Genomic DNA, 21,627 nt, shown 5'->3' on the forward strand with positions numbered 1-21,627 from the left:
GAGAGAGAGAGAGAGAGAGAGAGAGAGAGAGAGAGAGAGAGTTCTACTCATTTGTTCCCTTGGAGTGAATACTCTTTATTGCAGTGGTTAAAGGCAATAATATTAGGTTTGATTTTACCATTATATACAATGTGCCGAATTGAGTAGAGAGAGAGAGAGAGAGAGAGAGAGAGAGAGAGAGAGAGAGAGAGAGAGAGAGATTTGATATACTCTTGTGTACCCATGGAGTCAATACTCTTATTGCATTGGTTAAAGGCAATAATATTAGGTTTGATTTTTACCATTATATACAATGTGCTGAATTGAGTGTAGAATTATACTGAGAGAGAGAGAGAGAGAGAGAGAGAGAGAGAGAGAGAGAGAGAGAGAGAGAGAGAGAGAGAGAGTTTCTTATGTGTTCTCCTGAAGTATTGTTAGGTCTGATTTTACCACTGTACACTGCTGTGCCGAATTGAATAGAGTATACTGAGAGAGAGAGAGAGAGAGAGAGAGAGAGAGAGAGAGAGAGAGAGAGAGAGAGAGAGAGAGAGATTTTTAATTATGTATTCCCTTGGAGTGAATAATCTTTATTGCAGTGGTTAAAGGCAATGATATTTGGTTTGATTTTACCATTGTATACAATTTGCCCAAGCTGTGACTAAGTTGTGGAATGATCTTCCAAATCAGGTAGTTGAATCGGTGGAACTTCAAAAGCTCAAACTGACATAAGTCTCAGTATGATCTTATCCACATATGGCACTCTAGTAATCTCTCTTATAGTTTCATTTCGAATCCTATCCTGCCATTTAGCTCCCAATATCCTTCTGAGGGCTTTGGTCTGAAAAATTGTCATTTATTTTTTATTTATTGCAGATATTATTAATATTATTTTTATTATTATTATTGTTATTATTATTATTACTAGCCAAGCTACAACCCTAGTTGGAAAAGCAAGATGCTATAAGCCCAAGGGCTCCAATAGGGAAAAATAGCCCAGTGAGGAAAGGAAATAAGGAAATAAATAAATCATGGGAACAAATTAACAATAAAGCATTCAAAAAACAGTAACAACGAATTATTATTATTACTTGCTAAGCTACAACCCTAATTGGAAAAGCAGGATACTATAAGCCCAGGGACCCCAACAGGGAAAATAACCCAGTGAGGAAAGGAAACAAGGAGAAATTAAATATTTTGAAACAGTAACATTAAAATAAATATTTCCTATATAAACTATAAAAACTTTAACAAAACAAGATGAAGAGAAATTAGATAGAATAGTGTGCCCGAGTGTACCCTTAGGGTAGAAGACTCAAAGATAACATGAACTTGCAAACTAATATATTATTCCCGTCTCCTATTCAAAGACAATTTCGCTTCTGATAAGTAACAAAGGAGATGATGTCCCCAGGCAGTTTTCTCTGTCTACAAAGGAGCATTTAGATAGCCCGATATATTGCTCAAAGGACTCTTCGAGATCCTTGGATACAGGTTAATGAATTCTCTCTCTCTCTCTCTCTCTCTCTCTCTCTCTCTCTCTCTCTCTCTCTCTCTCTCTCTCTCTCTCTCTCTCTCTCAGTAAAAGTCTGCTACATTGTTATCATTATTATTATAATTATTATTTTTGTTTTTATTACAAGCTAAGCTACAATCCTAGTTGGAAAAGGAATATGCTATTAGCCCAAGGGCTCCAACAAGGAAAAAGTCCTGTGAGGAAAGGAAATAAGGAAATTAATGAATGATATTAGAAGTAATGAACAATTAAAATAAAATATTTTAAAAACATTAACAACAATAAAACAGATACTTCATATATAAACTATAAAAATACTTATGTCAGCCTGTTTAACATGAAAAGATTAGCTGCACGTTGGAACTTTTGAAGTTCTACCGATTCAACTACCAGATCAGGAAGATCATTCCACAACTTGGTCACACCTGGAATAAAACTTCTAGAGTACTGTGTAGTATTGAGCTTCATGGTGGAGAAAGCCTGACTTTTTGCTTGGGTACATACATTACAGGAGACATTGGGAAAGCAATTATTAAGATTATCGACATTATCAATGTTTTATTTTATTTTTTTAAAGTTTCTCTTTTTATGTATCAAAACACTATAGTCCATTTCTTTTAGCGAGGCAGATTTGCACCGACTCGCAACAGTGCCCTTTTAGCTCGGAAAAGTTTCCTGATCGCTGATTGATTAGAATTATCTTGTCCTACCAATCAGCGATCAGGAAATTTTTCCGAGCTAAAAGGGCACCGCTGCGAGTCGGTGCAAATATGCCTCGCTAAAAGAAATGGACTATAGTCTTTGACAAGGTACTCTCGGGCACACTATTCTATCTCATTTCTCTTCTGTTTTTTTTTTTTATAAGTTTTTGTACTTTATATATGAAAGATTTATTTTAATGTTTTTTTTCCTTAATTTTTTGTATTGTAATTAATAATTACTTCTCTTGTAGTTTATATATTTCCTTATTTCCTTTTCTCACTGGGCTATATTTCCTTGATAGAGCATTTGGGCTTATAGCATGCTGCTTTTCCAACTAGGGTTGTAGTTTAGCAAGTAATAATAATAATAATAATAATAATAATAATAATAATAATAGTATGGAATGTTGTCTACTTGTCACCGGTAGTATCGATGTTTTTTTTTTTTTTTTTTTTTTTTTTTTATCGAATCTAATCTTTGGCAGGTTGTTTTTCAAATTGTACCAGTTACTTCAGAAATATTCCTTATTAAAGTACCTCTCTTTTCAAGAACTACTACTACTAGTAGTAGTAGTAGTTGTAGTAGTAGTGATTTCAACAAAGCACGTTGCTTTTCAAATTGTGCCAGTTATTTCCAAAAATAATCCTTATTGAAGTACCACTGTTTTCGAGCTCTAGTAGTAGTAGTATTAGTAGTAGTAGCAGTATCACTACTAGTAGTAGTAGTATTAGTAGTGGTAGTAGCAGCAGCAGCTGCTGCAGCACTAGTAGTAGTAGTATTAGCAGCAGCACTAGTAGTAGTAGTAGTTCTAGCAGTAGTAGCAGCCGCAGCAGCACTAGTAGTAGCAGCCGCAGCAGCATTAGTAGTAGCAGTAGTATTAGTAGCAGTAGTACTAGTAGTAATAGTAGTAGCAGTAGTATTAGTAGCAGTAGTACTAGTAGTAATAGTAGTAGCAGCAGCAGCAGCAGTAGTAGTAGTAGTAGTAGTAGTAGCAGCAGCAGCAGAGCACTAGTAGCAGTATTAGTAGCAGTAGCAGCAGCACTAGTAGCAGCAGCAGCAGCAGCACTAGTAGTAGTAGTAGTAGTAGTAATAATTCTGATTTCTGCAAAGCCCTTGCTGAAATCCTCGGGGTCATGAGAACAGGTGCGAATCGGTTAGCGCCAGTTTACGAGTTATTTCTGGCATCTGTTGTTATATGTTTTACGGGCGGCCTTTTGGGCGCATTTGTTTTGTATTCTGGTAGATAGGCGTTGGTTGTTTAGTATGTACGGAGAGAGTTCGCCGGATAGACCATAAATTCAGTTTTCGAGGGTTTTTTATGCGGGTCTGGATTTCTGACGTTGGGGTAGATAAAACGCATAAACGTATAAGGATAGCAATAAAAAAAAAAAAATAACATTATTGTATTTACATAAAGTTGCTCATTATTATTATTATTATTATTATTATTATTATTATTATTATTATTATTGTTGTTGTTGTTGTTCTTATTATTATTATTACTATTATTTTTGTTTATGCTATGATTATTATTATTGGTATTATTATAATTAAAAGCATTATTATTACTTGTTAAGCTACGACCCTAGTTCGAAAAGCAAGATGCTATAAACCCAAGGGCTCCAACAGGGAAAAATAGCCCTGTGAGGAAAGGAAATAAGGATATAAATAAACGAAATAAGAAATAATTAATAATTAAAATAAACTCTTTTAAAAACATTAACAACATTAAAACAGGCATCTCATATATAAACTATAAAAAGACTTGAGTCAGTCTGTTCATCATAAAAACATTTGCTGCAAGTTTGAACGTTTGAAGTTCTACTCAACTACCTGATTAGGAAAATCATTCCACAATCTGGTCACAGCTAGAATAAAGCTTCTAGAGTACTGTGTTGTGTTGAGCCTTATCGTGGAGAAGCCCTGACTATGGAGAGTTGCAAGTTTTAGTTGCGGATTCATACGACTGTTTAGTATTTGATGATAGTGTGTGTGTGTACACACACCGTATATATATGTACACATTCCATACATATAATTACACCCATTGATGATGCTCTGCTTGTTTGTGGTTTTCATTTTAGTTTTGTTAGGTTTATTTTTTCTATGATTTTATTATCTAATTCACTTTTTAGTTTGAAGAAGTGTACGTAATACACGAAAGCGCTTGGTACCTGGTCTTTTACTTTCCTGTTTCCTGTGGATTTTACACTTAGATATTTGTCACGTGTAGTTTTGTGACTGATAAGTTATGTATGTGTGTATTATTTTATAATAATTGCTCATTACTTCCATTGTACATTCTTTATTTCCTTGTTATTCTTCCTCGGTGTGCTATTTTTCCATGTTAGAGATCTTGGGCTTATGGAAACTGAATTTTCCAACTAGGGTTGTTGCTTAGCTTGTAATAATAATAATAATAATAATAATAATAATAATAATAATAATAATAGTAGTAGTATATCCCTTTATGGGTGGGAATACCTTAGTGTAGTGATAAGGTTTGCGTATCGCCATGATCAACAAAGCTATACTTGTCGAGGCCAGCCATGCTAGGTTAGTTTGCTGTGAGCTATCAGACGAAAATCTCCTAAAATCACCAATCCTCACTGGCCAGGGAGGTGATGAAAACTGGAGAAACCCGCCACATAAATTAATATGACTGAAGCCTTTGTTCTGTAGTGGACTAGAAACGACTCCATTTGTTGTTGGTGTTTGTTGTTGCACACACACATATATATATATATATATATATATATATATATATATATATATACAGTATATATATATATATATATATATATATATATATATATATATATATATATATATAGATAGATAGATAGATAGATAGATAGATAGATGTAATATCATATTTTTGAGATATATATTTCTCCATAAAACTCTACCAAAACTTGAAAGAACAACATCACTGCAATCCCATCTTCTTCCCTCTCAGCGGGACCGTGGAAGCAAGACAGACACACCGAAGAAAAGCAATCTCGCGTTGGTTGCTCCCTTGATAGTTCCTATCATATAAAAACCCCCGAAATATCTTTACAACTCTTGGTTTTTGGAAGCCCTCGACCGGCCGGCCCTCTGATCGCTTGCCTGATACTAGATTCAAGTAGAGGTCTAGAGGTAATTTTTATTCAAGTATTCCTGGCTGGCGATTCGTGTAACATTCTTCTGAATAAGAGATGGTTTTTCGATTGTGGAAGTTTAAACCGGTTTTGTGCTTATGTATGTCTGGATGTATTAATATTCTTGCATAGTGGAATGTCCACTGTTATATCTGTACATCTAGAGATCTTGTTTGATGCTTGGAGGAGCAAGAGATCTTGTGTGATACTTGAAGAAAGATTTTTTTTTTTTAATTTCTCGTCTGATACCTGAAAAAAGGATTTTTTTATTTTATTTTTTTAGAAGTCTGCTCATGAAGAGAAGAAGCAAGGGACAGTGACAATGCCTAGCTGAACAATGCCCTTGAGACTGACTATATGATCAAAGTCCAAACAAGGACCAGGGAGGGCCAGGCAATGTCTGCTGATGACTCAGCAGGTAGGCTTATAAGGCTTCCCAAAGCACCCAGTCTAATATTTGAAAAAATTATTTTGTTGATTTTCTTTTTTAAAAGGCTGCTCATGAATGGCAGAAGCAAGGGTGAGTTACAGTTCCTTAGCTTGCAAGACAATGCCCTAGAGACTGAGCATATGAGTTGTGGCCAAGCTAGGACCAGAGAGGTCCAGGTAATAACTACTGATAACTCAGCAGGTAGATCTATAGCCTCCCCCAAACCCCCATCCTTTGCTCAATAGGATGGTGAGGTTGCAGACACTACAAGAAACTATCGAGCTTGAGTAGGACTCGAACCCCAGTCGTGAGAGGCAGGGACGTTTCCAATAGGCCACCATTAGCCGTTTGTCATTCTTATTATTGTTATTATTATTATTATTATTATTAATATTATTATTATTACTTCCTAAGCCACAACCCTAGTTGGAAAAGCAGGATGCTATAAGCCCATGGGCCCCAACAGGGAAAATAGCCAAGTGAGGAAAGGAAACGAGGAAAAATAGAATATTTTAATAACAGCAACATTAGAATAAATATTTCCTATATAAACTATGAAAACTTTAACAAAACAAGAGGAAGAGAAATGAGATCGAATATTGTGCCCGAGTGTACCCTCAAGCAAGAGAACTCTAACCCAAAACAGTAGAAGACCACGATACAGAGGTTATGGCCCTACCCAAGACTAGAGAACAATGGTTTGATTTTGGAGAGTCCTTCTCCTAGAAGAGCTGCTTACCATAGCTAAAGAGTCTCTTATTCTTATTCTTGTAGTATCCTGGAATAAATCTCCAGCAATTCTGAAGTTTTGGACTGTTATTGCAAACTGCAAAAGATAAATTGAACGTATTTCCGTAAGCAAGATTTCCAACCATTGAACTCCGCCATTCGAACCTTGATTCAGAAGCAGAATATTTTTTGCTATATATTTTTGAAAGCGGATTTTCATATTTATATTTACTTCTGCCAACGAAGTTGGAAGGAGGTTATGTTTTACCCCCTGTTTGTATATTTATATTTGTGTGTTTGTTTGCTTCTGAACACTTCCTGGCCTAAATTTTAATCGTAGAGTAATGAAACTTGCTAGGCTTAACTGTTATTTAAAAGCTGGAAATTATTAAATTTTGGAAGGTCAAGGTTACGGGCAAGCAAAATGTCCAATTCACGCAATCAGCCGTAAGTTTGGACATCGTTTTCGCAGAGACTTCAAACTTGGTTTATATCTTAGTATATGAAAATCCAAGCCAATTAATATATGTTAAGTTCAAGGTCAAGGTCGAGCAAAAGGTCGAGAAATAAGCTGCTACGGCGGAGGACTGCGCTTTACTGAGTGCCCCTCGAGTTAGAAATGCATTTCATTCCATGTGTGTATGTACCAATGTACACATTGTATTTGTTACAGAATATTTTTGTTATGTATTTTTTGAAAGCTTATTTTCATATCTATATGTTTATATAATTTTTTATTTTTTTAGCTGTAGGACACCTAGGAGCAATTAACTATTATAAGAGGGAAGCAGAGAATTAAATGGTGAGATATGGTGAAGGTTGATATGGAGAGAAGAGGTTTAGTAAAAGAGGATGCCTTTGATAGAAAGCATTGGAGAGGACGCATCAGGCAACCAACCCCTTAATGTAGGGATAACAGAGAATCAGATGGCGAGATAAGGAGAAGGATGAAATGGAGAGAAGAGGTTTGGGGGAAGAGGATGCCTTTGATAGAAGGTATTGGAGAGGACACATCAGGCAAACGACCCCTTAATGTAGGGATAACAGAGAATCAGATGGCGAGATAAGGAGAAGGATGAAATGGAGAGAAGAGGTTTGGTGGAAGAGGATGCCTTTGATAGAAGACATTAGAGAGGGCGCATCAGGCAACCGACCCCTTATTGTAGGGATAACGGTGGGGCAAGAAGAAAGTTAAGACTTTTGGTGCCTTAAGTTAATTAGATGAAATTGCAACCTAAAAGAATAAAAATGAACGTGTTAAGAAAGTTATTGATAGGACTATATCAATATAATAAGATGAAAATCACAGCTGATGGTGTCTTATCAAGCTGTTATTACAAATATGAGAAAATAAAAAAAAAAACGAGTCAAGAAAATTATTGATAAGACCAAATGAATACAAGAAGAAGAAAAATCAGCTGATAGTGTCTTAATTATTACTGATAGTGTCTTATCAAGCTGCTATTGCAAATATAAGGAAATGGATGAAAATATAAACAAGTTAAGAAAATTATTGATAAGAAGAAAATCATATCTGATAGTATCGTGAAGTGATCGTAATATAAAAAAGAATACTTGCGATCTAAATGATTGATAAGAAGAAAATCACATCTGATGGTATCGTAAAATGAACGTAATATAAAAAAGGATACTTGCTATCTAAATTATTGATAAGAAGAAAATTATATCTGATAATATCGTAAAGTGATCGTAATATGAAAAAAGGATACTTGCGATCTAAATTATTGATCAGAAGAAAATCACATCTGATAGTATCGTAAAGTGATCGTAATATGAAAAAAGGATACTTGCGATCTAAATTATTGATCAGAAAATCATATCTGATAGTATCGTGTAAAAAAAAAAAAATAAAAAAATAAAAAAAAACCACCACCTTGTGAAGATCTGTCTATTAACATTAGCATGACCGCTCTGCCGACGCATTATCCCCTTTTCTGGTTGATTCAACCTCCTTCAGGTATCTCCAGGACTCGTTCCTACAGCTGGCGCTGGTTCTTGTCCTTCAGTTCACCTTTCGCAGGAGCCCCGGCGTCAACATTACGATGCACTAACGTCGTAGTGTGGGATGCGATCCTTTCTGTCGTCTTCGTGTGGAAGGAGTTTGGGATAAATTCTGGAGATACTTGTTTGTGTGGGAAGAATATATATATATATATATATATATATATATATATATATATATATATATATATATATATATAATTTGCAAGTATAATATATATCTATATAAACATACAGTACATGTATACACAGTATATATATATATATATATATATATATATATATATATATATATATATATATATATACATACGTATATAGATATATATATATATATATATATATATATATATATATATATATATATATAATTTGCAAGTATAATATATATTTATATAAACATACAGTACATGTATACACAGTATATATATATATATATATATATATATATATATATATATATATATATATATATATTTATGTATATATATATGTATATATATATATATATATTATATATATGTATATATATCTATATACGTATGTATATATATATATATATATATATATATATATATATATACTGTGTATACATGTACTGTATGTTTATATAGATATATATTATACTTGCAAATTATATATATATATATATATATATATATATATATATATATATATAGATAGATAGATAGATAGATAGATAGATAAATAAAAGAGTTGAATAGCGTAGATGTGGGAGGGGTTAGTGTCTGTTTGAAATTGTGTCATAGGACATAGGAAAGCCAGTGAAGAAGAATTGGTAGGATTTGAAATGACGTATTGGAGATTAAGAGTAGAAAATGAGATTGATTTCCACCACTCCATCATTATATTCTATAAACATTTCTACAATCAAGTGTGTAATCTAACATTTAAAGGTTTAAAGGTCGCTCATGAATGGCAGAAGCAAGTGACAGTAACATTGCCCTAGCAATCAGGACAATGCCCTAGAGACTGACCATATATTATATGATCAGCGCCCAAGCCTCCTCTCCACCCAAGCTAGAACCAAGGAGGGCCAGGCAGTGGCTGCTGATGACTCAGCAGTTAGACCTATAGGCTCCACCAAACCCCCCCAACCTTAGCTCACAAGGATGGTAGGGTTGCAGACACTAATGGCACTAACGAGTCTGAGCGGGACTCGAACCCCTGACTGGCAAACACTAGGCAGAGACGTTACCAATCAGGCCACAGCAACCTTTACATCACAATATGTATATTTAACAATAGGTTGTTTAATATAACTGGTTTTATGTAGAAGATATTTGACCTTTAAAAGCATACCCAAGAAGACATAATCTATGCACTTTAAAGGTCTTTCATGAATAGCAGAGGCAAGGGACAGGGATATTGCCCTAATAAGCAGGAGAATGCCCTAGAGACTCGCCAAGCCCCCTCTCCACCCAAGGTAGGACCAAGGGTGGCCAGGCAATGGCTGCTGATGACCAAACAGATAAACCTATAGGCTACCCTAAACCCCCCCCCCCCACCCTTAGCTCACAAGGATTGTGAGGTTGCAGCGACCAAAGGAACTAACGAGTTTGAGCGGGATTCGAATCCCAGTCTGGCGATTACCAGCCAGGGACTTTACCACTGAATAGTGGGACAGTATGGAAGCTTGCTGACGACCCTAATACTCAAAATCTTAAAGTAATTGATGAATCCCATTCGTCCTGTAATTTTTGTTGATGGACTTTGGCTGTTCCAGCATATAGTGGCTTAAGGTATACTATTGAGGCGGGCATCTTGGTGATAATCTAGTTGTCAGCAAGATGGGTACCACAGGTCTTTACACCAGAACTAAAGCTGACGAGATTAAGTGTCTTAGGACACTTGGCTCGTTTCCTGTCTTGACTGGAGATTGGTGACCAAATTTTAGATCTATTCGTCACTTAAAGCCTGAATAAAAGATTCAGAGAAAGCAATGTAAAAGCAATAGCTCCCTCCCCCATAAAAGAAATATTAAGCAATTGGTGTCTGTTAGTGAGGTGAGGACCTTAGTTTTAGTGCCATCTCGCTATGATATTTAAAAGGTCAAACCATCACTAGGGAGTATTGTGTGCTAGAATTGTGACCATCTTGGAAAAAGGGGCAAAATTAAACAGACATAAGCAACAAGACGGCACACCATTGCTCCAGAACAATTCTTCTGTCTTCACTGTACAGGTGAAAGTGGCCAAATCAGTCAACTGTAGCGGTGAATTTATTGTTGTCTTCTGCTGCTTCCTCACCTTACCTGACCCCACCTTACATCTTCCTGAGTCCTTATCCCAGCCCTACCATTGGGTTACTATTTTGGGACCTGAAAACTAAATACAAGGGGGGGGGGGGTGTTCAGATAGTGATTTTAGCCTTCTGGAAACGTTGTAAACGTTGTATAGAGGCTTTCTGAGGAAAGAGCTCCCTGATTTGAGCCGTGCATTGGAAGTGTATTTGGATACCAGCTAGCTTAACGGCGAAGCAGTGTTTGAACACTGTTGTTCATGTTCAATATTAACTTCTATGTGCACCAAAATTAAATAAGAGTCTATTGAATGATAATATAATGACCTGGTTATACTATGACGTATTCATAATGAGGCTAATAAAGTTTAGAATCACTCGTGTAAGCTTTTTTTAGAAATATAAACTGTTGATTAGTATATATATATATATATTATATATATATATATATAATATATATATATATATATATATATATATATATATATATATATATATATATACACACACACACGCAGTATACATTATGTGTGTGTGTACACACACACACACACACACATATATATATATATATATATATATATATATATATATATATATATATATATATATATATGTGTGTGTGTGTGTGTGTGTGTGTACACACACACATAATGTATACTGCGTGTATATATATTTATATATATACACACGCAGTATACATTATGTGTGTATGTACACACACACACACACACACATATATATATATATATATATATATATATATATATATATATATATATATATATATATATATATATATGTTATGGCTGTTAAAGAAAATTTTATTTATAAATAAGATTTTGGAGATGAACAGCAATGCCATCATAATCATTTACATAACACACACACACACTCTCTCTCTCTCTCTCTCTCTCTCTCTCTCTCTCTCTCTCTCTCTCTCTCTCTCTCTCTCAGAATATAAATTTTCCATCACGTGATATCGTAACATCGCTTGAAAGTTTGGTAATAAGGTTAATCACAGCTTGGAAAATTGTAGTAAAGATTTATATTATTATTATTATTATTATTATTATTATTTTATTAAGCTACAACCCTAGTTGGAAAAGCAGGATGCTCTAAGCCCAGGGGCTCCAACAGGGAAAACAGCCCAGTGAGGAAAGGAAACAAGGAAGAATGAAATATTTGAAGATGAGTAACAACATCAAAATGAATAGTTCCATATATAAATGATAAAATCTTTAACAAAACAAGGGGAAGCGAAATAAGATAGAATAATGCGCCCGAGTGTACCCTCAAGCAAGAGAACTCTAATCCAAGGGAGTGGAAGACCATTGCACACTTCATCTTCCCATAATTACTGCTGTTATCCGAAGCTGCTTCAGCAACACCCATTTTTGTATTTCTTGATTTAAGATTTTTTTTTTTTTTTTTTTTTTTTTTTTTTTTTTTTTTTTTTTTTTTTTTTTGAACCTCAGAATTTTGGATATTGTGTTTTGTAGAAGCGGCAAAGTTGCCATTTTCTCTTAATTTAAGATTTTTATTCTTTTTTTGTTAAAGGTTTCTGTTTTAAAACATTTTATGAGTTGTTGAGATTTGGTTTCTTCTCTGAAATGATTTTTTTTTGGGAGGGGGGGGGGGTATCAACTTCAAAGTTGCCTTTTTTTTTAGAGAATTTAAGATTTTTTTTTTCAGAAAGATTTCTGTTTTAAAGCAATTTAATAGATTGTTGAGGTTTTGTGGTTCTCCTCTGAAATGAAGATTTTTTCTTCTTGTGGGGGGGGGGGGGAATTATCTTCAAAGTTGCCATTTATAAAGAATTTAAGTTTTTTTGGAAAGGTTTCAGTTTCTGTTCATTTAGGATTTTGTGTTTCTTCTCTGTAATGATAATATTTTTGGGGGAGAGGGGGGGGGGGCCGGTGGCGGGCCTCAGCTTCAAAGTTGCCCTTCTAAAAAATAATTTAATATTTGTATTCAGAAAAAATTTCAGTATTTGTAATGGCTTTGTGTTTCTTATCTGAAATTATTATTATTTTTTTTTTTTTGTATTATCTTTCAAGTGTTGATATGTTTTCACGAAAAAGAAGTACTTTCGAAAATATACAATTTAAATATTGGAAGAAAACTTGTTTTTATGTTGAAGAGGCTAACATAAGTCTCTTCATAAAGATTATATACAGAGAATCTATTTTAATGTTGTTATTGTTCTTAAAAATTTTTTATTTTAATTGTTCACGTCTTCTTTTGCTTATCCAACTAGGGTTTTAACCTAGCTAATAATAATAATAATAATAATAATAATAATAATAATAATAATAATAACAATAATAACAGAATTCAAACTTATAACAATAACATTTTTCCTAAAGAACTTTAAAGCTAAGAACCAATAGAAACCAGCAAGAATAATTATGACGTCATCACCCTCCCACTTAGTTCTGCACGACATATAGGGAAAGAGGTTTAAGGTCACTGGCCTTAAATTGGCTGTTAGTGCGAGTTAATAAGCTCGTTTCCCGTTACGGGAGTCGACTTGCAACCTACGCACATCCCAATTAAGGGAGTGGAATTGTCCTCCCGGAATTGGTCATTTCGGTATGAGTCGTTAATCACCATCTTGTTTGGGTGGTCTCGTCTGGAGGCCAAATTGGGATCCTGACCCTGTCAGTTTTGGGGTTGGGGTCCTTCGGGGGTACAGTTGGCTCTTCTAGGAGAAGGCCCTGTCAGTTTTGGGTTGGGCTCCTTCCGGGTACAGTTGGCTCTTCTAGGAGAAGGCCCTGTCAGTTTTGGGGTTGGGGACCTTCCGGGTACAGTTGGCTCTTCTAGGAGAAGGCCCTGTTAGTTTTGGGTTGGGCTCCTTCCGGGTACAGTTGGCTCTTCTAGGAGAAGGCCCTGTCAGTTTTGGGGTTGGGGACCTTCCGGGTACAGTTGGCTCTTCTAGGAGAAGGCCCTGTCAGTTTTGGGTTGGGCTCCTTCTTGGTACAGTTGGCTCTTCTAGGAGAAGGCCCTGTCAGTTTTGGGGTTGGGTTCCTTCGGGGTACAGTTGGCTCTTCTAGGAGAAGGCCCTGTCAGTTTTGGGGTTGGGGACCTTCCGGGTACAGTTGGCTCTTCTAGGAGAAGTCCCTGTCAGTTTTGGGTTGGGCTCCTTCTTGGTACAGTTGGCTCTTCTAGGAGAAGGACACTCCTAAATCAAACCATTGTTCTCTATTCTTTGGTAGTGCTATAGCCTCTGTACCAGGGTCTTCCATTTTCTTGGATTAGAGTTCTCTTGCTTGAGGATACACTCAACTCAATCAAGAGAACTCTAATCCAAGACAGTGGAAGACGCTGATACAGAGGCTATGGCACTACCCAAGACTAGAGAACAATGGTTTGATTTTGTTCTCTAGTCTTGGATAGTGCCATAGCCTCTGTACCATGGTCTTCCACTGTCTGGGATTAGAGTTGTCTTGCTTGAGGGTACCATCAAGCAAGAGAACTCTAATCCGAGACAGTGGAAGACCAGGAACAGCTTCCTGGCCACAACTTTAATCGTAAAGTAATGAAACTTGCAGGAATTAAATGTTATGTAAAAAGCTGGAAATGATTAAATTTTGGAAGGTCAAGGTCACGGTCAAGCAAAATGTCCAATTCACGTAATCAGCCATAAGTTTGAACATCGTTGTCACAGAGACTTCAAACTTGGTTCATATTTGATCGTATGAAACTCCACGCCAATTAATACATGTTAAGGTCAAAGGTCAAGGTGGAGCAAAAGGTCGAGAAGTAAACTGCGACGGTGGAGGTCTGCGCTCTACTAAGTGCTCTTCTAGTTATTGTTGTGATGGCCTATTGGAAACGTCCCTGCCTACCGATTTTATCAAGCTCGAAAGGGGGATTTGGGGGAGCCTATAGGTTTACTTTCTGAGTCATCAGCAGCTATTGCCTGGCCCTCCCTGGTCCTAGCTTGGGTGGAGAGGGGGCCTTGGGCACTGATCATATGTATAGCCTATATGATCAGTCACTAGGGCATTGTCCTGCGAGCTATTATTATTATTATTATTATTATTATTATTATTTTTTAGTTATTATTACTATTATTATTATTATTATTATTATTATTATCACTGTCCCCTGCCTCTGGCATTTATGAGTGGCCTTTAAACCTTTTAGATATATTATTGTCAAAGAAGAAATGTTATTAACAACAAGGAATAATTGATTAAGTTAGATACTAAAAAGGGGACATAAAAATGGTAGCAGTCTTCTTCACCCAAGGGGTTAACTACTGCAGTTCAGTGGCTACTATCCCCTTGGTAGGGGTACAAGAGACTCTCTAGCTATGGTAAGCAGCTCTTCTAGGAGAAGGACACTCCAAAATCAAACCATTGTTCTCTAGTCTTGGGTAGTGCCATAGCCTCTGTACCATGGTCTTCCACTATCTCGGGTTAGAGTTCTCTTGCTTGAGGGTACACTCGGGCACACTACTCTACCTAATTTCTCCTCCTCTTGTTTTGTTAAAGTATTTATAGTTTATATACGAAATATTTATTTTAATGTTATTGTTCTTAGAATATTTATTTTTTTCTTGTTTCCTTTCCTCACTGGGCAATTTTCCCTGTTTGGGGCCCCTGGGGTTATAGCATCTTGCATCTCCAACTAGGGTTGTAGCTTAGCAATTAATAATAATAATAATAATAATAATAATTTATTCATAATTAGTTTTCTTCGTTCTTATTATTTCCTTCACATGTTTTCATAGATTCTTAAATAGATTTATTTTTACTTTATAATTTCTTTCTTTTTTATTTATAGGATATTTTTTATTAGACTTAGTATGAACTCAGATTCTCGAGTTATTTAACTTGAGTTTGAAATCCCAGGGAGAACGCAGTATGAAAGTACAAAATACTGAAACCCATTTGACCTCTGTTGACCCCAGCAAGATGATATATACATGCTTGGTAATCGACATAATTGGTTTGGGGACTGACCTAGATACTGTAAATAAGTCTATAATTACTGATCGAGTTTCAGAAAGGTAGGAGGAGCTGGGCCGGCCCTTTATAAGGTTTTATATTATATCATATCATATCATATATATATATATATATATATATATATATATATATATATATATATATATATATATATATATATATATTATATATATATATATATATATATTTATATATATATATATATATATATATATATATATATATATATATGTATATATATGTATGTATGTATATATATTTATATATATATATATATACACATATATATTTATTTATGTATATATATGTATGTATATATATATATATATATATATATATATATGTGTGTGTGTATATATATACATATATATATATGTATGTATGTATATATATGTATATATACTTATATTATATATGTATATATATATATATATATATATATATATATATATATATATATATATATATATATATATATATATAGTTCACCAAACGTTCAGCTGGGCTACACAAGACACTAGAAGAGTTGGAAGACCCAGGCCTACATAACTGAGGACTATGAAGCGCGAAGTAGGAGATGATAAAAGGAGAAGCATTGAATTAAAAGCTCAAGATAGAGACGACTGGTGAAATCTAACCGAGGCCCTTTGCGTCAATAGGCGTAGAAGGAGGTGATGAGTTTACGTATCACTATGATCACCAAGGCTGTACTAGTCAGGGCCACCTATATTAGGTTTGTTTTGTTGTGAATGATCGGACAGAAGTCTCCCACCATCACCAATCCGCACTGGTGATGTAAACTAGCCAAACCCCAGACATGAATAAGGACATGTCTGAGGCATTTGTCCTGCGGTGGATTAGAAACGGCTGCATTTAATGTTGTACTGAATTTCTAACCATTTTTAGTAGTCTTTTTTAATATAATTAATAATTTCTTGCATTCCGCGGCTTGATTACTTTTTTATCTTTATAGATTGTAGATTTTTATGCAGGAAATATTTATTCCCTGTTGAAGGTCTTATGGTCAAGATGCTTAAAAGTCCAATACAGAATCCCCCCTCCAAAAAAGAAAAAAAATGTCTTTAGAAAAAGACAAAAGTCGTAGGTGGAGAAGAAGATAAAACACATGATACAAGTAAGAGGGAAAAATAACAAAAGAGAAGGGAAGGAAGAGTTAACAAGAGATGATGAATTGTTATGAAAATCAAAATATACAAATGAAATTAAGAGAAAATAAATGAGAAGAGCAAGCGCAGAAATAAGAATACAGGAATTGAATAAATGGCTGGAAAGGAGGAATGGCAGACAAATTAACGAGTAAATGTAGAGCGAACCAATAAAAAAAGTCAGAATAATGTAAGAAAAAATAGCAAATTAAGAAAAATGTGAAATAAATAATTAGAAAAGAAAAAGATTTTGTGGAAGGGAGGGAAGGCAGAAAAAATAATTAGCAAATGCAGATTAAAGAAATAAGTGAGGCAGAACAAGTTAAGAAAAATAAGAAAAAAAAAACATTAGAAAAGAAAATAAATGTAATCAGAAAGCTAAGAAAAGGGAAGGAAGAAAACACAAAGACGCAGCTTAGTAAATTAAGGGGAAAAAAAACAGATTAGCAAAGAAAAGAAATGTAATCAGAAAGCTAAGAAAAAGGAAGGACGAAAACAAAAAGACGCAGCTTAGAAAATTAAGAAAAAAAAACCAGATTAGCAAAGAAAAGAAAAATAATCAGAAAATTAAGAAAAAGGAAGGAAGAAAAGACAAAGACGCAGCTTAGCAAATTAAGAAAAATACGAAGAAAAAGATTAGAAAAGAAAAGAAAAATAATCAGAAAGCTAAGAAAAAGGAACGAAGAAAACAAAGACGCAGCTTAGCAAATTAAGAAAAATATGAAGAAAAAAGATTAGAAAAGAAAAGAAAAATAATCAGAAAGCTAAGAAAAAGGAACGAAGAAAAGACAAAGACGCAGCTTAGGAAATTAAGAAAAATATGAAAAAAAAGATTAGAAAAGAAAAGACATAATCAGAAAGCTATGATGAAGAAGGAAGTAAACTAAAAAAACGCAGATTAGAAAATTAAGAAAAATATGAAAAAAAAAGATTAGTGAAGAAAAGAAAAATAATCAGAAAGCTAAGAATAAGATGGAAGAAAACGTAAAAGACACAAAACATGGCCAGCAGAAAAGCTCATTGGGACGAAGAATTCCATCTAAATTTATAGTTGTTCGGCGAAAGACAGATGGAGATGGATGACCGTAGAAGGTAATGCCCCCAGAAGTCTGATAAAGAAGGCACAGAGGGGGAAGAAGAACCACTTGGAGGAATAACACCTACTATTATTCCTCCGGGGAGGAGCCCAAGATCGATGGGGGCTTGATTAAGCCTTTCTGGAATAGGGCACAGTGAGGAGGAGGTCCTTTTTATCCTGCAGGATTGGAGGGAACGCAATTATAGAAAGGGAATGGGATTCCCCTGGAGAGAATCTTGGGTAACAACAACAACAAATGCAGTCGTTTCTAGACCACTGCAGGACAAAGGCCTTAGGTTTATGGTGGCCGATTTAGTAACGTTCCTGACCATTGAACACGAGACTGGGGTTCGAGTTCCGCTCAATCTAGTTAGTTCCTTTGGTCGCAGCAATCTCACCATCCTTGTGAGCTAAGGATGTGGGGTTTAGGGAGCCTATAGGTGTATCTGTTAAGACATTAGGAACCGTTGCCTAGCCCTCCTTTGTCCTAGCCTGGGTGGAGAAGGGGCTTAGGCGCTGATCATATGTGTATATGGTACGTCCCCAGGGTAGTGTCCTGCTTGGTAGGGCAATGTCACTATCCCTTGCCCCAGCCATTCATGAGTGGCCTTTAAACATGTTTTCATTCATGAATGGGGTTTGGCCAGTTTTCATCATTCGTTGGGCACTTCAGTTTTTTGATGGTGGAGGACGCAAGTAAAGAAAGGGAATATGACTCACATGGAGAGAATTTTAGGTAACAACAGCAAATGCAGCCGTTTCTAGTCCACTGCAGGACAAAGACCTCAGATATGTCCTTATTCATGAATGGGGTTTGGCCAGTTTTCATCACTAAGCTAGTCTCTTCGGTTTGTTGATGGTGGGATACGCAATTATAGTATGAGGATAGGACTCACCTGGAGAGAATTTTAGGTAACAACAGCAAAACTTCGTTTATTAGAGTGCTTTTCCCCCATTCGTATGGGGTAACACGGTTCCCTTCCTTTGAAGGACTTTGCTTTGGCTCTTGGGGTGGACTGTCGTCCCGACCGGCTGCCCTGCCTGTCATCGCGTAGACCCTGTTAGCATATGTTTGTGTGTTGTACCAGCCACCATCGCCCTTCCTCCCAGCAGCGAGGAGTCATGGCAACAAAACATCAGCAATAAATGCAGCTGTTTCTACCACAAAGTAAACAGCTCTTAATTCCAAAAATCTACCTACAAAAATAACCATTACTTGAAGGTCTTGATCCTCCACGAGTAAACAAGTAAACAAGACAGAATAGCTGCACCAGTGAAGAAAACTCATCTTTGAGAATATGCTCCTGTCATTAATGTGAATATTACCTGTAGATTCTATGACTCAATCAATAAACTGAGAATGCAGTCACAAAAATAGGAGTAGCAATAATATTTTTAAATGTCGCTCATAAAAGGCTGATGTGAGGGATGGTGACAATGCCCTAGAGACTTATAAAAAGTGTAACAAGACTGGGTATACTATGTAATGCAGACATGAGGAGAAAGCTAGGAGTAGTTTAAAGGTTTAAAGTCCGCTCTTGAATGGCAGAGGCTAGGGATAGTGACAGTGCCCTAGAGATCGGCCATATCAAGCTAGGGCCATGGAGTGCTAGGCAATGGCTACTGATGACTACCAGGCAGGTCTGTAGACTCCGCAACCAACCGCTTTCCCTAATTCACAAAGATGGTGAGGTTGCAGACTCTACTATAAACTATCGAGCTTGAGTGGGATTCGAACTCCAGTCCAGTAGATCCCTAGGCAGGGAGGTTTTCAATAGGCTACCAGCGAAATTACAAATTTGGCATTGATCTCGCCAGGATGGTGAGGTTGCAGACACTACAAGAAACTAGAGTTTGAGCGGGTCTCGAACTCCGGTCCAGTAGATCCCCAGGTAGGGAGGTTTTCAGTAGGCTACCAGCGAAATTACAAGTTTGGTATTGATCTCGCCAGGATGGTGTGACGGACCGAGAGAAGGTTGTGATTCAAAGACAGTATGAAAGCAACTGAGTAAATTTATTATAGAACACTCTCCATTATATACAAAAGCTCAATGTAACAAGAAATTTCATGTTAAAAAAACAGACACTGTTACAGAGGAGAAAAGCAGACATGTTTATTCTGGTTCTTTTCAGTGCGAGGGAAGAGCGAAGATACAAGCATAATATATACACAAAATGAACTATGTACGATCGTGTGACACACGGTTGGTACAATGGTAAGTATAAAGACACTACTAGAAACTACTGATTTTAAGTGCGTCTCGAACTCCGGTCCAGTAGATCTCTAGGCAGGAAGGTTTCCAATAGGCTATAAACGGAATTAATAATTGATTATGATGAAAGTAAAGCCTCTCCACGACCATTAAGTTCGATTTCATCATTAAGAAAAAAAGTGATATTGAGTTTTGTTTTGCAAGATCAGATTTAATCAACGCTGCCAATTCGTCATCGTTAGCAGAGACTCATTGTCTCCTCATACGATTGATTGATTGATTATCAGTTATCTGGCATTCTCCTTATACAAGCGACCACAAAATGCCTTGATGGCAGCGTTCAGACGGGGGGGAGAAAAGTGTATCGGAAAACGAAGATCCAATGATGAGATGAATCCTGGCACCGACAATTATAGTTGTCTGTCAGACTGACGGAGAAATTGGAGTTGAAGTAGTGAGAGAATACGAAGAGAGAATAACAGGAAAGGTATCTTTAGGCGGGGTTACACGTTTGAACGGTTCGTCGAACGCTGTTCGACAGACGAGTGTTTGAAATGATGTTCGAATGTTTGAACGAGGTAATTTGGTTGTCGAACATGTTTGTCGAATGGTTGGAAGAATGTCTGTTCTCGCCTGACTTTTTGTGGACGGGGCTTCATTGTCTACAACCCTTATGCATTTGTGATTGACTCCACCTCTTCTAACTGTTTGACAAGTAGGTTCGACAACCGGGTTCGACAACCAGGTTCGACAACCGGGTTCGACGAACCGTTTCGAAGAATATCTGTTTTCGCCTGTCTTATTGTGGGCGGGTCTTCATCATCCACAAACCTTTGCATTTGTGACTGACTCCACCTCTTCGAACTGTTTGACACCTAGGTTTGACAACCCGGTTCGACAACCAGGTTCGACAACCCGGTTTGTTAACCCGGTTGGACCATGTAAAACCCGCTTTACTCGAGATAATTGAGAAAACGAAGGATTGAGAAACCCACTCGTTATCTGGTTTTCTGTTCTCTATTAGAAACCAGCCTCATGCGAACTCTTATTCTTGAAGGTTCTTTACCCCAATAAGAGTCTGGGATCGGTTTTTAAGAACTGGGTGATTTATCTTCGAATATCGAATAATTGTTATCGCCAGATATTCTATACTCAATTTTTTTAATGAGGCGCATTTGCCCTGACTCGCAGCGGTGCCCTTTTAGCTCGGAAAAGTTCCCCGCTATCTGATTGGTTAGAATTATATTGTCCAACCAATCAGCGATCAGGAAACTTTTCCGAGCTTAAAGGACACCCCTGCGAGTCGGTGAAAATCTGCCTCACCAAAAGGAATTGACTATAGTTCCTTTGTCTTGGGGTAGAGTTCTCTTGCTTGAGAATACATTGTGGCTCAATATTCTAGCTTTCTCTT

At 36.1% G+C, this 21,627-nt stretch overlaps 1 protein-coding gene across 1 annotated transcript; it reads right to left on the minus strand.

Moving 5' to 3' along the window:
* Positions 1-2,821: 2,821 nt before the first annotated feature.
* On the minus strand, positions 2,822-19,051 carry LOC137644673 (uncharacterized). The gene is made up of 2 exons (XM_068377624.1): positions 18,900-19,051; positions 2,822-3,086 (listed from the first exon to the last, which is right to left on the minus strand). Exons 1-2 carry the CDS (start codon positions 19,049-19,051, stop codon positions 2,822-2,824), a joined length of 417 nt encoding a protein of 138 aa, XP_068233725.1.
* Between the last annotated feature and the right edge of the window lie 2,576 nt (positions 19,052-21,627).

The sequence above is a fragment of the Palaemon carinicauda genome, chromosome 7 (assembly GCF_036898095.1).
Source record: "Palaemon carinicauda isolate YSFRI2023 chromosome 7, ASM3689809v2, whole genome shotgun sequence".
Classification (NCBI taxonomy): Eukaryota; Metazoa; Arthropoda; class Malacostraca; order Decapoda; family Palaemonidae; genus Palaemon; species Palaemon carinicauda.

Bases quoted from the DNA above. Each gene is read 5' to 3' on its own strand.
- LOC137644673 (XM_068377624.1), bottom strand. From the start codon at position 19,051: ATGACAGGCAGGGCAGCCGGTCGGGACGACAGTCCACCCCAAGAGCCA. The intron at 3,087-18,899 runs GTGAGTCCTATC...TATTACTACTAG, and splicing joins TTACCTAAAATTCTCTCCAG to TACTACTGCTACTAATACTA.